The sequence below is a fragment of the Lepidothrix coronata genome, unplaced genomic scaffold (assembly GCF_001604755.1).
Source record: "Lepidothrix coronata isolate B3197 unplaced genomic scaffold, Lepidothrix_coronata-1.0 Scaffold97, whole genome shotgun sequence".
Lineage (NCBI taxonomy): Eukaryota > Metazoa > Chordata > Aves > Passeriformes > Pipridae > Lepidothrix > Lepidothrix coronata.
This window is the reverse complement of record NW_016690277.1, coordinates 1536128-1553842: the sequence shown is the minus strand read 5'-3', so window position 1 is coordinate 1553842 and position 17715 is coordinate 1536128. Positions and strand designations below refer to the sequence as shown.

The following is a 17715-nucleotide window of genomic DNA, read 5'->3' as shown; positions in this document are numbered from 1 at the left end:
AATGAAAGTCGGCCTCCTGAGCATAATTACAGTGTTAAGGATAAGCAAATTAGCTTTAAAGATAATAAACCAGCCTTTGTAACATTAAGTATTTCTTAAACTTTCACCTGCACCACACAGGGTCAAGACTCCCTTGTAATGCTAAAGTTAGATAAACTTTTTTTTAAATAATCATAATTATGAAAACATTTGCAGTTTTAAAAAATTCTTTTCAGTAGTGAAATTTTCAATTAAATATGAGGTTTCTTATGAAAACATTTCTTTTACTATACAGCATCCTTGGTTAATTGTTATGTAAAACAGATACCACTTATACAGTGTATACGAGTACTTGCAGAGTCCCCATAAAATATGCTCAGCCTTTCAAATATACATGTGCTTTAATTACCACTAGGAACAGAATTAGGTGCTATAAAAAAGATGCAAAATGCTCTTTTATATGTTGACTGAAAAATAAAAGACTGACAATACATTTTGAAAAGCTCTATATTCAAGAAAAGATCTTATTTTATATCAAAAAATACGGTGAGTAGTGAAGTTGTCTGGATGTGAAGGCTCAAATATATGTATTTGCATCTGTATGTATATATTTAAATTATCCTGTTACCTAAAATAGTTCCCTGACACCTTTTTTTTTAATTACAGCAGAAATATTAATGAAATAACACCTTTCTCTTACCAAAATATTTATAAGCTACAATGTTCAGAAATGGTAATTAAGCCACTGCTACTACTGAGACACCACCTGATGTCTGAGCAAGAAACAAACACAGGCTTTTCAGCACATCAGCAAAAAAACGTCAAGACTAATGGATTTTAAGACTGTATTTAAAGTATTTGGAAAACTGCAAAAACACCAGATGACAGACAAAACCAAAGGATATAGCACAACAAAGTTACAACAAAACATTAACCCTTACGTGGCATATTTTAAAATTAATTCTATTGTGAACTAGAACTGCATTCTGTCAATACAGAAGACTGAGACCCTCCATCCTGTCACTCTGTGGAGGGGTTGCTTTTGTTACTGCAGTTCACAAAGCACTCTGGACTAAGACAACAAAAGCACTGTAACTGCAAGAGATGTAACTGTATGTAGATGTTACATTAACTGTATTAATGTAATACAGACAAAGCTTCAATAAGCTTAAACATTTTCATCCACACGTTAAATAAAAGTGCCTATGATGCCTAAAGCACTTGCTGTGTTGAGGCATTGCAGCACATCCCTCTGAACCCACAGTGCCCCACAGGCACAACGCACGGTGCTTCGGGCACTCGCTCAAAGGTTGCTCAGCACGACACAGTCAGAAAGTTGATGCATCACAGACACCCAGCCTGACATGAAGGTGCCCACACTGCCTGTTCCCACTTTTTAACATATTTCTCCCCCACTATGAACATCAAGCAGCTCTTGGATGAGAAGCTGAGAAGGTTTTACACTCAGCTCATCAGCCTGGACTGCCAGCGCCGACGCTGAGCACATGCCCAGCTCTGCTTCCTGCTCTTCCTTTGGCACCTGATCCACACCAAGATTTACATGAGGAACTGCTTGTATAGTAGCCAGCACAACCATTTTGGAAATCAGACTGTAAAACTGTTTGTACTGACAGATGAGACCATCTTAATGAGTTTTAAAAAAACAACACATATTTGCAGATTGTTACTCAAATTTGCACCCTTTGTCTTGGATTTAAACAATACAGGAAAATAGAAACTATTTAGAGAAGTCTTCTCAAGTCAAAAGATACAATTAACCAGGGGAATCCCTCAAGGAACTAAAGAGTTTGTCATACTCTTTTAGTTCCATTCCAATTTCAAGTTCTAGAATCAAATTACCTGTGTGTTTAACACAGTCGTTTTAGAAATGCAACTGCCCAACTTGAGAAGGCAAAAAGAAAAATATCCCTTTATATGAGACCATTACCCATACCTTGTTAAATATTGGAGACTTTGCACTGAAAATTCTGCACCCAGTTCTTCTGGCTCTTAAGAAAAACTTTGGCTTATATCTTTAATTCTGTTACCTGCTTTAATTTTTGTAATTAACACATTGCACACAACCATCTCAATTCTGAAATTCCTGAAATTCTGATACAGCAGATACACATAATCTGTAAAGACCTCATTAAATAGTATTTCTGATTCAGGACAATAAAATACATTCTAAATTCTACATAAACAGAGACAGTACATAAGAAACTCAACCAACAATAAATGTAAGAAATTAAGACTGTCTTACTGGATCCAAGTCTTGCAAATTAAAGACTTAACTCTGCAGTACAAATATATTTCTCTTCTGTTCTCATGTAATTCTAAGTACTACTAACTTACAACAACTGATAATGCCCAAAACTTCCTTACAGACTTTATGATAGCAGAAGGGAATTTAATAAATATTTCAATGTGCCTTCTGGATTTGTATTTGAGACATTTATGAAGCAAACCCTGAACTTTCATTTCATTACTGAACTGATGCTGAATAGCACTTACTTGTATCAACTCATTTGCAAGTAAAAGATTATTTCTAATTAGGTACTACCACACTGAGTACTCTTACAGGACCATCAGGTTGGCAGTAGATTTTCTTGATCACTCTTCAACTAAACCACACTTGTTTTGAAAAAAAGGTAAAATTGAGGAAAACATGAATATTAAAAAACTTTGGCTTCTGTTACTATACCCACTGCATGATGTATTTGGAAAATATAAGGCATAATCACAACACAAAATATAATACTTATTAGTTTTATTCCATGTGCCATGGATGTTGCCACACAGGCACCTCTTACTGCTGTACAAACAGCAGAAGTTTCCGCTGTGGACGTTCAGAGCTCACATTACACTGAACCAACAGCATGGTCCAGCCCAGAAGTGCCCTGCCCACCAGAACCAACTCCAGTCACACAACCACAAATGTCAGAAAGAGATGTCAGCAAAGAGGGAAGAGCTGATTCCATCTAGGCTTAGGCCATGCCTTTTTCATTTGGAAAGATCTGATCATCATCTTGTGAAAAGCAAGGAAGCCAGACACTATTACACACCCAACTCCTTTAAGCAATTCGGAGGGAGGTGCTTGAGGAGCAATTTCCGCGTCAAACAATGCAAGTCCAGCCCATGCAGAGGGACTGGTTTCAGTAAAGGATGCCCAGGATGACAATTCCAAGTGGGCCTCTGCTTCTCTTCTCCCTCAGGAAATTAAACAGGAGGAGAGAGGGCACATCTTAGCTTGCAATATTAAACTCACACTTGTAACCACGGACAGATGACTCTATTAACATGCAAGAAGATGATTAAATAATGAGATGTTAGACAGATCCTTACACCATAAGGTGCACTGGTTTGGGCTCCTGCCATCCAGGACACTCTCAAGAGATGGCACTAGAACCACCCTGGCCACGTGGAAATGGGGACAAACATCAGCTAGCAAAGTACTCTGCCTTGTAAGCAGAACTGGGGTTATTTTCAAACAGATGGGCTCTAGAGAAGCTGCTGCACTGAATATTACAGAGCTGTTTATTGTCTGGCTGCTTTGAAACCCCAGGATCATTTGCCAGCATCTAGCACTTTCTGTCACAAAGGGTTTCATCAAAGGGAAGGCAAAGTGAAAGCCACTGGAATACATATACACTTTGTTCTGTGCTAAAACCAGTCCTAAATTCAGAATTTAACTTGCTATTGTGACCGGGCCAAGTGCAGAACCAACACCATACCCCTGAGGCTGAAGAGCAAACACAGTTGTCTTCTGTAAAAGAACCCTATACATTCTGCATATCTTGTTACCAGGTAAGATTTGTCTATTGCTTTTCTTATTTTAAGCATCTGCAATACAACACTGTCACCCTTTAACATGCACAACACACTCCAAGGCTTTTCACTATAAAAGTGATCAGCTCAGTGTCCCCTTCCTCAGATATTTTTCACATATTCTCAGCACTTCAAATACTAAGGTACAGTCCCCAGATGCATGATCTAGGAGAGCAGGCAGGAAGAGGTGAAAAAGCACTAACAGTGTTAGTGACAACAATTCGTCACTTAGAGTATCTCAGAAATAGCTCCAAATGTGATGGAAAATATCAGCTCTTCTAGTAACAGTCAATACTAGGAAAAAAAAAAAAGAACTTTTTCCCCAAAGAAAGCACAGAGGGCAAAGGACATACCCAACATCACTGGAATTAGTAGTTCTACTACATCAGTAACAGACAATTCAGACCTGCTCTGCTGAATAAGACATGTGACCTCCACCCAGCCTCACTGCACAGGCCAGCAGAGCAGTGCACAAAGCAGCACAGATTTCATAGGAACACCAGAGCCATGGATCTGGCCGTGGCACAGCCCAGCAGAAGTGCTGCAGCCAGCTGGCAGTGCAAATGAGCCAGTCATTTAGTTGTCACCTATACAGTGCCCCCCAATCACCGAGATCAGACACAAGGACAACTTGAAACGTGCCATCCTGGCAGTGTGACAGCAATACCTGTAGAATGTGTGTGAAGTGTGCATTTTTTACTCCACTGTAGGAAATTCAACATAAGGAAGATAAATTGTCTGGTCATCTTACAGGGTGAGCCAAACAGACAAAATCTCCACATGAGGTTTCAGTTCTGCTTGTAGTTCAAGCCACAGAAATGTTACATCAAAAATGCTCACCTGATTTTTTCCTCTTCTCCGAAGTTATGGCCTCAGTTTTACGTTAGGTAATAGGATTTGCAAGAGAGTTTCTGTAAGATTTAGGAACAATTTATCAAGCTACCAAACCACGAAACTCTGACTAGCAGAAATATGCAATTAGGTCTTTGATAAATACTGATGCTGCTGGATAAAAGAAGGTGAGTGTAGCAAACCAGTAGCAGTGTTACTACAACACAGCATGTCTGCATTTCTATCTCATGCTAGCTTTAGCTGTGTTAAAGCAGAATCTAGAATATTTCAGTTGAATAGCTTGCAATTTTCGGTATCACTATTTGCCCTGGAACTAATGAACGTGGTACCCATACAAAACCCAAACTATACAAACACTCACATACCCATACAGAAAACAGACATTGCTCATTTCTAAAAAGCTCTTACTTTTGGAGAAGCTTTGCTATAGAAGGTAATCACAGACAAGCAATAATCTCTTTTGAACACAGCAAGTACCACACAGCAAACCAACAGAGCTCTCAAATGAATGAAAAGACAGGTCTGTGCCAAGAGGAGAGTCCTGACAGGTCCCTCATAAATAACCATTTCATGCCCAAGTGTACACAAAGATAATCCTGGCTTTGGTTTTCCCAGCCTTTGAAAGGTGTGAAATAAGAATCTGCCCTTAGCAGAGCCAAGGTTCAGGTATTGCTTTGGTTCATTGCAAACTCATTGTGGGATTTCCTCTTTTTCTTGAAACAAGGCTTCCTGCAGCCAACAAATTGCTCTCTCAAAGACCACTATCCTGGGTCCACCCAAACGCAGGTCCATCAGGATTATCTCGTGTAGACATCACCATTTTAAACAGTGTCATTGCTTCACTGCATCTTCCCTATTACCGTGTCATTCCATGACAGATCACACCTCCAGCTCGGCACCTGTGCTGCTGTCAAAGAATAAGAGCAATAATTCAGTGGCCAAAGAGCTCACAGACCTGGCAAGCTCTTTCAATCATTTTTCTAGGAACTGTTTTGAGTTCAAAGACAGCTTACACAGTCACCAAAACTAGGATATTTGTTTAGCCCCTTCAAACCTTTCTTTCAGGAAATACAGACACTGTAGAGCACCTGTTTCTCTACCCTCAGGTAACCCTCCCATGGCTCACAAAAAGAAGGTCGATTTTCCTCCTGAAACAGAGAATGGAAATATGAAAAAATGTATGGGAAAATGACCACATGTGGAACTTTCCTCAAGAAAAAAAGAGCTGTTGATGTCCTTTGGGGGGCCCAGAACGACATCCTTCAAGAAAGAGATCAAGATTGTTAAAACAGGTGCGAAAGATCTACAGTTTATTTATTGATACTACTAAGCAGTAGTGGTTTGAAAATATTTGGTCAAATGTCATAACTTTGAACACTTGCTCGGCTTTCATTTATACCAGTTTTATATAAAGTATTTCTTCCACAAATAGCATAGCCCTGCTAACTATGGTATAACAACTGTATAAAATTGAAGTTCACAAACTGCTCTTGGCCATGTTACAGATCACATCCAGCATGCTACATTGTCATACCTGTGGTATATACCTGATTTACCTTGCTTTTTTATGCAGAAATACCAATATTTAAAGTGTTCTATTTCAGAAAATGGGAGTTCTCTCAGTTTATAAACATCCAAACATATAATTTTAATGCAAAATCAACCAGATATTTTGGATGCATTTGGAATTGGAAGCAGCTAACTGGAGGACAGGGAGAAGCTTGAGTCAAAAGCCCAGTCTTGCTCTAGTTCTTTCACATCTTCCAGCCAATTAGTAGTCAAGTCTTTAGGTCAGTTTAACAACCACCTTCTGATTTACTGAATTGTACAGGGAATACTAGGGAAAGGCGATGCATGTATTTTTTCTCCTCTCATGCTTCAGAAAGACTAGGAGCTTCCAGAAAGAGTTGAGACAAACAAAACACAGCAGCCTTTCCACTGTTTTGTGTTGCACTAGAAGCCAGACAGGAACTACAACTGAATAAAAAATATAAAATGGCAAAACTGTTTTTTTTCTTTCATGTCCTTCCCTCTGCAAAACACAGACATGCTATACAGTCTGAGAGATTTGGCTTTTAGCACTTATCACTGTCCAATTTTTTCCTCCTCAGCTCCAAACAGACCACATTTATTAGCCTGCACTATTGTTTCCAACACTGCCCTTTGAGTTTCTGTCAATGTATTAAAAAGAATTCTGTCATGCTATGAAGCAAACTATTCTTCCTGGTGCTGGTGCCAATGTGCCTCATCTACAGACTTGAACATGAACTGGTGAAGAAGAGAAGTGGAAGTAACTCCTGTTTCTGTGCTGTGGAACAGCTGACAAATGAAAAATCAAATTAGCAGGAAATTAATTGAGGGTAATGAATTTCTGAGGAAAGAAACATACAATGAATGAATCCAGATACAGCTGGAGTGTTAGAGGAGCAAGCGAGAACAATCTCAAACAGTCTCCCTCTCTCTTGCTTTTAAAAGAGATGATAGAATTGAGAAACACACAAAAACCACTCCCTCCCAAATGTCTGATAACTTGTTTTGGTTAGAAGACATGGCTAAGACTTAATCTTTAATCCCTCCATAATTGAGGATTTTTATATTTATTTTAATGACGCCTCCAAGTCTCGTCTTTGCTGTATCTGTATCACCAAAATAACAAACTCTTGTTAAAGTTATGTAAATTGTTAAAAGCACATTTGTAACACTTTTAGAGACCTTCAGTCACCACCTCAGCATAAGCCAAAAGCTTACTGCAGTCTCAGATCACCCATTTGCTACAAATAATCAATGCTACAAAGTAGAAGCAGGAGGATATGGACCTTGCTGGACTGGATGCCCTTCAGTAAAGAATTAAGGGGACTAGTTTTACAGCTACCTTCCAGCTAGTGCTCTTTAGCTGGATACTGAAAATACCACAGGAGAGATGGCATAAAATAATCTCACTGCATTTTCTAACCATCTAATAATCTTCTGATGTTAACTAACCTAACCAAGGCTAAACTCATTATTAAATGGCTGATACACAAACCCAAATATATCTTTCATTGCCAAGGACTGAAAGGGATTTACTAACCAACTCAAAAAACCTCCATATAAACATGCCACTTAACCAATCTCTAGGCTAAGACAGACAGACATCTATTCCTCTTCAGAGTAGTAAGGAAGCCATGAATAACTTCAGTTAAAAGAAGAATTTCAGGTTGGCTGTATATTTACCATAACATAGTAGAATTATTTTGTTCAGCTGCACATAGCAAGGTATCCTTTTCAGTAGTAAATGACTAATTTATTCAGTCAGACATCAGAAAAAGACCTCAGAACATCATTTTTAAGATGGTCCCAATGAACAAAATATAAACTATACATAGTCTATAGAATTAATTCAATGACAAACCACAGTTAAAATAGTAAATCACGGATAAATCTAAAATTAGGAATATTCACTGACCTTAGTTTACCAGTAAAAACATTCCCAGACTAAGTTTGTTAACAGTTGCAACAATCTTAATTCATAAAAAAACACTTTGTTTTCCCTTTGCTGCATTTCTGCTTGCCTAACAAAGACTCACAACAACAAAGACACTCTGAACAATACCCATTTCCCAATGCCAAGACTAAGAAAAACCCAGATGGACGGATGGAGACACCAGTGCAGGCTGGAGCCACTCCACAGCAACTACCACTTTCTCCAAAGGGTAAGGAAGTGCTTTGATGGAGCCCACACGCAGCTTCTTCTGATTATGCCACAGCTGCTGAGCAGATCTGCCTGTTCCCCAGCAAGGTGACCCTGCCAAACCCTCTGGGAAAGGAGCAACTTTTAAGACAAAGTTCCTTTAAGACAACGTTCAAGTTACTGAAGCAAATAATGTTTCCAGAGACCACTGAAGTCAGAGAGAAGACTCCCATTTATATCACTGATCATAACACCAAGAGGCCTCTATTTCCAAATGCAAAGCTTTATAACAGATGTAGTGTGAATGTAAGCAAAACATCTCTAGATACAAAGATTTAACTATTCCTATTGTTTTCCTCCTATTTTAATTGTCTTCAGCAGTTAAAATGTTTGCAAGAAGGAAACCATCCAAAAGAAAACTGCATTGGCAGGGCCTGAGGATCTATTTGCACATTCAGGAAGTCACAGGAAAAAATACTCAGTCCTGTTTATACAGTTTAGCATGAAAATTAGAATAAATTCTCATCTCAAGATCTTTTGTAGCAATAATCAGAACCTATATCACCAACTATGTCACTGTCAGCTTGTTGCCTGAAGATCAAAGGAAGTTAAACCCTTTGGGCAGCATTTCCAGAAGTACCCACCTTACAGAACTGTTCTCAATCCCAGAGTATTTCACAGCTGCTCATGCTCTGGTTTAAAAAGATGTGCCCATGGTGAAAGCCTTAGTGGTACATCTTACCTATCTGGTGAAGTTTTATCACCACTATCAAGAGAATCAGGAGGTTTCTGGTTCTAATTTTCAGCAAACCTGGTTTATCCTACATCAACCACTGTATTTATGAGGACACAGATGAAAGAACATTCATTAAATATTTGTAAGAGAATTCTAGCCACGCTTCTTGTTGCAAGCTGTTTGCTACTTACACCGTTCCCAAAGCTTTGTATGGAAATGATAAAAATGTGCTGATTTATTTTCCTGGAAATTTGCCTTAAGGAAGTGCTGGTGATCAGGATCACAGAGCACAGTTGCAGTTTTAAAAAGATATTTAGAACATGAGCTCTACTTAAAGAGGAAAGTTTTTTCCAAGAAGTGTGTTGGATATCTGAGACCATACATAACCTGAATTAAAAAAAAGAAAAACAACAAAACCCACCAACAAACAAACAAACAAAAAAAACCCACAAAAACCAAACAAACAAAACCACCACCAACAAAAAACCACACACGCAAAAACCTCCCAAAATGAAACAAAACAAAAAAAAAAACCACAAAAAGCAAAACTCAACACAGAAGTTGTATCTGATTCTTGAAGTCCAAGTCCTAGCATATGGCTTTATGAAATGTATTTTAATCTGATATCACACACTGCACATTTGAGCTTATTATCTATTTTAAGGTATTTCTACAGAAAACCAGCATAAACAAACGCAAAGACTGGCACTTCTACATTTGCAGAAGGGAAAGATAACACTGACTGCCAAAAAAAAAAAAAAGATTATTCAGTATTTCTCTAGTCTAATCACACAAGTTTTATTCTTGCTGCGTAATCCATGGATTTGGCAAATTTCACAGACTACCAATAAAAAGGCCTGTCTCAGTAGAAGCAAACAGAAATAGGAACCCTTTCAAACTCAGAACAGGTAAAGCCAGATGCCAAGATATTTCCTAACTGCACCAAACATACCTATAACTAGCCCATACTTGGCCACCTATAAACTTTTGAGTGGATGGGGTTTTTTTGTTCAGTTTTAAATTAAAACTAAAAAAATGCTTATAGAGATTGTTTCATTATAAAATAGAAGAGGAATATCTATATCTGATACTTTCTCTTTAATTACAAACTATAATCACCTACATGTTTAAAAAAACCAGTCTTACGAAAAAGAGGGAAATTCCTTTGTGGAGAAACATGAGCTTGCAAGGGATTCTTAACATTATTGACATTGAAAGTCAGACACTTAGAAGTTCAGCTCACAAAAAATCCCAAACACCCACCACAACAAAAATCCAAATCCACATCCCACACTAATCAAGATATTTCTTGTGAGCAGAATAGCAAACAAACAATAGATCAGAGATATAGTTATACTGGGGTTACATTAATGGTGGCTGCTAATAGCAGTATTAAACTAGAATGGCAATAATGTATTTGAACTTCCTAGTTAAAGGAGTTTAAATATCAAAGGATATGATTTTTTTAAAGCCAAAATTATTTTCTTAAGTAAAGGAAGAATTATTGCAATTTGAAACAAACACAGACTTATAGGAATAAAAATTTTAAAAAAACTCAACAAGCCCAAACAACAAACTCTGGAGAGAAAAACAATTATTGTTGTGTAAATGGATACTTGTTTGAAGCAACAACATATCCAAAACTGGCAATGGAAAAAAATATAAGTAGAAGTTCCTTTCAGCAAATGGATCTAAATCACTATGATCGTTTGACAGTCTTGAAAGTGATTCCTACATACATCTCAAACAAGCCTAAATTTCTCTTCTTGCATTAGACATTAATTATTATTATTATTATTATTACAGAAATGTTCAGGATCTGCAGTTCAGAATCAGGAATGCCTGAATGTACAATAAATAGAAATGCTGTATCTTTATGGTGAGTTTAGATAACCCATGTATAGGATTATAGAACAGTAACTACTGAGCTTAAACTCAGTGCATGTCATAGTATGAATTAGTTTTCAGTTGGGGACAACAACTGATAGGAGGAAATACTGTATTATGTCACTGGCTCTAATTAGTTTAGCAGGATACTATCACAGCAGTTTATAAATCAGTTTATAAACATTGGATCAGCATTCTAAATCTATAATGCTACAGTTTGTGGCCTAAAAGACAATAAATGTCCTTGTCCAACTAAGCATGAAAAATATTAATAATCAATCGAAGTTACTGCAGTACTTTGTTGTCCAAGTTACAGAGCAACTGTGATGGTTTAAGTGTCATAGTTGGGGAAAAAATTAATATGAAGAGAGAGCCCTAAATTGATTGTGGTACCTGCTTTTACAACCATTTAGCTCTCTATTTCAAATTATTTTATGTAATTTTTTGTCATGTTAAGTACCTGTTTCATCATCCATGTAATTACAAGAACCTCTGAATGTTCACGCTTTAGGGGAAACGTATCATGTTCAAAGGATAGTGCTCATTCAAGCTAATTATTTTTCAAACTGACAGGGAAGAATATCCTAATTCCCATTAGCCCAGCAAATTCCACCTCATCCTTTGTGTCCCTAAAACAGGTCTGATCGACGACACGCTCTGTATTCCTTCCTTTGTGCAATAAGACAGCTGCCCACAGGCAAGTGTAACCTTTATGCAGCTTGTCTAAGGAAATATTTTAAAGAGCTCAACTCTAAAGTCTCGCTTGTCCAAACTGAAGTGCTCCAGCAGGTAGGAGAGAGAGGTGCAAAATAAAACAGTCCTGTGAAACCACTGAAAACAAGATCTCTGTCTATTTGATCACACCAAATGATATTGGAAGCAATATACAATGATATACTTACTATACTTACTGACTGTAGCATTTTAGATTAAGGCTCCAAATGAACGTTGCAAATGTTTCACCCTGATATGTGGAAGACTTCAGAATGCATAGTGTCTACTTATTTATATTATCATAATTTTATCATTGTTATTAGTTTTCTGTTTCCTTGATAGTTTAAAAATAGACCACAAACATGGCTCATTCTTGCAAGTAACATTTCAAAATGCTTCATATCAAAAGCTTTGAAGGATTTCTTTCTCAAACTCCACGCTAAAAATTACAAAAAATGTGTTAAAGAGACAGTAAAATAGACAGTATCCCATACAATAAAGCCCATTTTAGACCCATTCCCTTCCAAAATTACATAGGGCAACATATTACTTGGTTAATTTCTAAAAATTCTTAAGATAGCACAAAGAGTAACTCATTTACTATCTTCTGCTGACAGACCAGATGGACTAAGTGCTATTTTATTGACTTATTTGAAAGCTAAGATTTCACTGTCTTAGATTTGATTGAAATGGGACTGCTCAGACTGCATTAATTTGTAAAACAAATACACTAAGGCAATAAATTTGCTGTAGAAAACGTTAGGGGATTTTTTAAGTTTCTAGCTTTACAATGCTGAGGGACACTTAGGCAGAACAAAGGTGAACAAAAAAAGGAAGATAACTAGAAAAAAAACCCTTAAAAACTCCCTAATTTCCCTAAAAGTCCACACTTCTTCCTCCCAAGTCACTCTCACAATAGATACAAAGCCAATAAAGCAAAGAGCTGTATTTACTTTAAGCAATATGTTAATGAATTTGTCAAACTGAAAAAGTCTTTTTCTATTACAATTTTGCCTCATCTGCTGACTTTTTAAAACCATCTTCCAGATAACACAACATGTTCTTCATAATAAGAAATAGGATCACAGAAGGTGTGAAAGTAAAAGTGATGATGATTTGTCAAGATATTGGTTTTCATATTTTGCCTGGTATTTCTCTGACAGCCATAACAGTGGTGTAAATTAATTTTCTGAGTGGAGATTTATGAATGGTGCTCTGCATTTGAAGGGTTGCAGGTACAAGTAGAGGCCTCTGTATCTCTTTCCTAATAAATGGTTCCTTGCACCCAGGAAGATGAAATACCAAAATTATGAAAAAGAAAAATTATGTTTATGACATATTCAGTCATATTATTATTTTTCTTAAGATTAAATGTTACAACTTCACCAGATTTAAAAGAAATCTTTCAGATATTTTAAGTTAAGGAGCATCCAAAGCCTGTGGCTGACTTCCTACAAGAATCCATAGACATACAACACATTCAAGATGAAGCAATGCTTGATATGAAAAACTATATCAACACCAGACAACACACACTATATTCATTTCTGACCTTTACTTTAGCATTCAGTATAAAAATACTGCATAACCATGACTAAAATTTTACATGTGATGCTCTAATCATGTGCTGTCAGTCACGTTAAACAGATTTTCCCTCAAGTCTTGAAGTTTTTAGAAAGTGAGCAACAGATTCTACAAGGTATTCTTTCCCTTTTCATTACACTTGCATCATAAAAAGATAAAATATATCCCACTGAATGCATTTCATACATTTTATACTAATACATTTCAGTTAGAAACAAACACCATTTTTATTACTAAATATTTTTTCCCAGGTTTTTCAGCCATGTAGAACATAAGCTTCCTTTGAGGTAGAAAAGGATAGCGTGAAGAGTTAAAAATCAGCACATTGCCTGTCCATTACATTTGTACAAAAAGCAAAAAAACCACACACAGAGAAAGTTTAAATATTGGCAACATCAATTTTTCTATTACACCACTTCATACTTCTTTTTAGAGAAATGCAAGAATTTTTGGCACAGCAGCTTAGTTTAGTCAGGGGGTTTTTGTCAGAAGCGCATTTCTTTTACTACATTGGTAGTAAGGTAATCAAACAGCAAGTAATTATGAATAAATGTAATTACACTAAGAGAACAACACTGCATTCTCACACTACATTCTCTGAAAATTCTACCAGGAAGTTTTCATCTGTTTCCAAAGATATGTCCAAAATACTGAAAACAAATAATGAGGAATACATCTTGTTTTCCCTCCTGACTCCCATCTTAGTATGAATCATAACTTAAGATATAAAATGCAATAAAATTCCTACCTCTTTCATTAAGACTGTTTAGCACTGCCCTTTCAAGCTGTTCTTCTTCAGTGAGCCCACCAGTATAATCATAGTAGTTCCTTGGAGTTCTGTATTGATAACCTGGATAATAGCCATAATAGTCTGTAAAATGAAAACAAAAATCAAGAAAATAAATTGCTGCTACTCAGTAAGCAAGCTGAAATCAGATATTATCTTTACACTATCTATCTTCACTTCTCACTTTAATTTTGGAAAGAAAAAAATATTAGGATTCAATTACTTGTATGCCATGAATTAATTTCTAATTTACAAAACCAGAGTATGGGAACAGGAGAGGGAAAACCAACAGAAAGATGGATCAAACTTCTCCATTTTCTACAATTGTTATAAGTAAGTGTCATAGAATTGTCATTATTAAGAAGTTTCACACAAGAGCTGAACAATAGTCTTCATCAGCTCCTTTTAACATTTAGTTGTCAATACTTGGACACCTTATTAACATCTCTAGAACAGCAACAACAAAACAGGCAGATTTCAGGCTTTTTTCCTCACATCTCTCCCTTCTCCTCATCATAAGTTCAAGTAATTCTTGGACCTGGAGAAGACATGGGAAAAGACTCCTGCAAATTTCTGCAGTCCTATATCCAGCTCATGTTGTGCTCCTGCACAGCTAAACCTGCCCTGGAAAAACCACCACACCGTGGATCTCGTGTGATGTCCCAGGGAGTGCTGCTGCTCTGCTGACAACCAGCTGGTCCTGACCATTTGTAAAGTTTGCCAAAGCCAAGCACAAACCATCATCCACCCAAACACATGGGATTCAAAAGAAAAAAAAAAATTACTTGGCTAGAGAATTGAGCTAGACTCCCTTCCTTTTAACAACACAATCTGATCTTGCCTGAGCACAGAAAACAAACTGAGAAAAAACTGTGGAAAAAAGTCCCAATTTTCTATTCCATTTTTGCATCTTCAAAAGACAAAGGTTTTATGGCATTTTAATTTCCAGACAGCCTGAACAAGGGATTTTGAAGAATTAAAGTACAGAAGTGTTGCCAGTGTCTTCCAACTGATGGAAAATTATACACATTTTCTTCAAAATTAGAAAAGTGGAAATCTGTTTGCATGAAACAAGCAGAGCATGCCATTTCCTTTTATCTTCAGATTATTGCCATCAATGATAGTCTTGTGTTCTCACTAGTTCTATCAATTCCATGTGCAATGTGTGAAGGCTCTGTGATTAACAACAAGCACAGATGATGAAGTGAGGACAAACAAATAATTTCTTTTTTAAAATGATTGTGGTAAGGAAAAAAAAAATCCAGAACCATAAACCAAATAAAAACAGCAACAGCCCATCTTAAAAGCTATACAGGAAAAATTGAACAGAGTAACTGCACAATATGCTATAAAGGAGTATACATATTTGTATTACACAAATATGCCTATATATTTGTAATACACATATATGTATACACAGATGTAGATATATTTGTATAAACATTACACAGACACATAGAAAAAGTGTAGTTCTGTCTGTTTCCAAATATTTTTTTTTTGAAATTACAACTGATATTGGGAGAGTTTTCCTACACCTGCAGTGAAAACTGACTGCAGGGCAGCATTCAGCTGTCTTGTCTATACATTTTGGATGTAATCTTCATGTATTCCACTCATTCTCCTCTGCTTTATGTTCATCTGAACGAGCATTTCCTCAGCTACAAATTTATATTCTGGAGACTTCAGAACTGCATGAATGAAGACTATAAAAATCCCAGTACTAAAAGCATGAAATTATCTGATGAAAGGAAAAGGATGTTGTATTTTAAGTTTGTTCTATTACTGTAAATTTTTCTCTGTTTGATGTTTCACACTGTCATCAAGTTTTAAGTGCTCAGAAAGCTGTAATCTTTTATTTTTACAATGAGAAACAGTTTGGTAACATTGATGTGTTCAAGGTGTTCCTATTAATCAAAATAAATGTCCTAATACTTTATTCATGAACTGCATTTAGAGAAAATCTAATTCAGCTACTAAATACTAAATGTGTTAAAATTACACTTAAAGCCCTTTTTCTCCTAAAGCTGTTTCCTTGTACTGTTTCATAAAATCTGTTCATCTATTTTTCTATTTAAATGGGCATTTAAAGGCAGATCCTAATAAATCAGCAATGCCAGAAAATGAAAAATTAATCAAGATATGCATCATTAGCCTATGACACTAGAACAAGTTTCCTTAATTCACAGATGGCCAAATTTATTACATATATCATACACCAAGCAAAAGGTTAAATCTTCCATTAAGACTTCTGCAGATAGGATGAAAGACAATTACAAAGTATATGAACAAGGAATGAACAAAACAAATATATCTGTATTTTTAATTGCAGTTTTAAGTCATTTTAGATAAATTAATTTGGTACAAAAAAAATTAAATAGCTACATCTAAAGCCAAGCTTGGAAGACAGGATAATTTAGGTTAACCCTCTCCATCTGCCTTTTGTCCACAACAGCTCAAAGCACCAGCAAGGCTATTTTGGGGACTGCCCAAAACATGCAAAAAACTCCCAGGTTTTCTTGTTGTCAGCACACTAAAGCTTCTTCCTCAGGTGCTGTGTACTCCCCCATCGTGGTAGATTTATTACATGAAATCTCTTACATTTTCCCTACTTAGGAAGAGCTGGAAAAGAAAACATAAAGGGCTCTTCAGAATCAGCTTCTCTTCCACAAGGGTGGCCTCTTACACCCACCCAAGCTCTAAGCAGCTGGTGTTCATACAGTGGCTGTAATAGATTATGGAGTTTAAATGTCAAGTACAAATTCTTATCTTCATTAGCTATTAAAGTACTTTTTCCAATATAAATCTTCAGAGTTCCCATCCACCCTGCTACACTGGGATACTGAAGGAAGATTTAGTGTCTATGGATGTGGAATACAGAACAAAGCAGCACAACCAGGCCCTGGTGGGGGATGCACCTGCAGCTGGGTGAACTTCTTTAACTGGGCTGAGACTGCCAGTCATGGAAACAGGCAGTTCATGCTCACTGCATGTTCACATCTTAGTTCACTTCACTGTATTAACTGTCTTTTATTTCTTTGCTGGCCTTTAGATCAAATGTTTTTCAACTTGAGAACTGGAATAACAAAAATCCTGGGTAAACATACTTCTAAGTTGGAACAATCCTTGTTGCTGTCGGTAAGGAGAGCAGGCTAAGATAGATTGTTTAGGAATTACAAAATAGACACTTCAAAAATATTCAAGGGCCCAGAGTCCTGCCTGTGGGAATTATGTAATGTAATAATAAAATTGGAGATAGATCATGGAAGACAAAATCCATCAGAGAGGATAAAAGCAGCTATAACCTTGGCTCAAAGTAACCACATCTCAATGATAAAAGACTACACAAAATAAAAAACCCTGTATGACCAAACATCAGAGAATACTAAGAATGATCAAATGTATGAAGTAGTTTTCTTACAAGCAACCATATATACTCCAATTTTCCAGTTGGAGAGAAAAGATGACTATTGTGAGTGCAGAAGAACATGAAATACATAAAGAATGAAGGTTTAGTTTCCCTTCACAGAGAAGAATTAATGTGCATCAAATTAAATTAGCAGTTAGCAGATTCAAAACAAACAAAAATGACAGATTCTATACCAGGAAATAAACTGTGAAATTCTTCTCTGATGCTGTAGGTGTTAAAAGTCTTCAAGTCTATTCAAAGAGCTTTTGACA

At 36.5% G+C, this 17715-nt stretch overlaps 1 protein-coding gene across 1 annotated transcript in view; it reads right to left on the bottom strand.

The window, feature by feature from the left end:
- Nucleotides 1–17715, bottom strand: part of RHBDD1 (rhomboid domain containing 1) — a 35739-nt gene that overhangs the window by 2904 nt on the left and 15120 nt on the right. The window contains exon 6 of the mRNA XM_017822352.1: nt 13999–14121. Within this exon, the coding sequence (XP_017677841.1) occupies nt 13999–14121 (123 nt within the window). The remainder of the gene's footprint in view (nt 1–13998; nt 14122–17715) is intronic.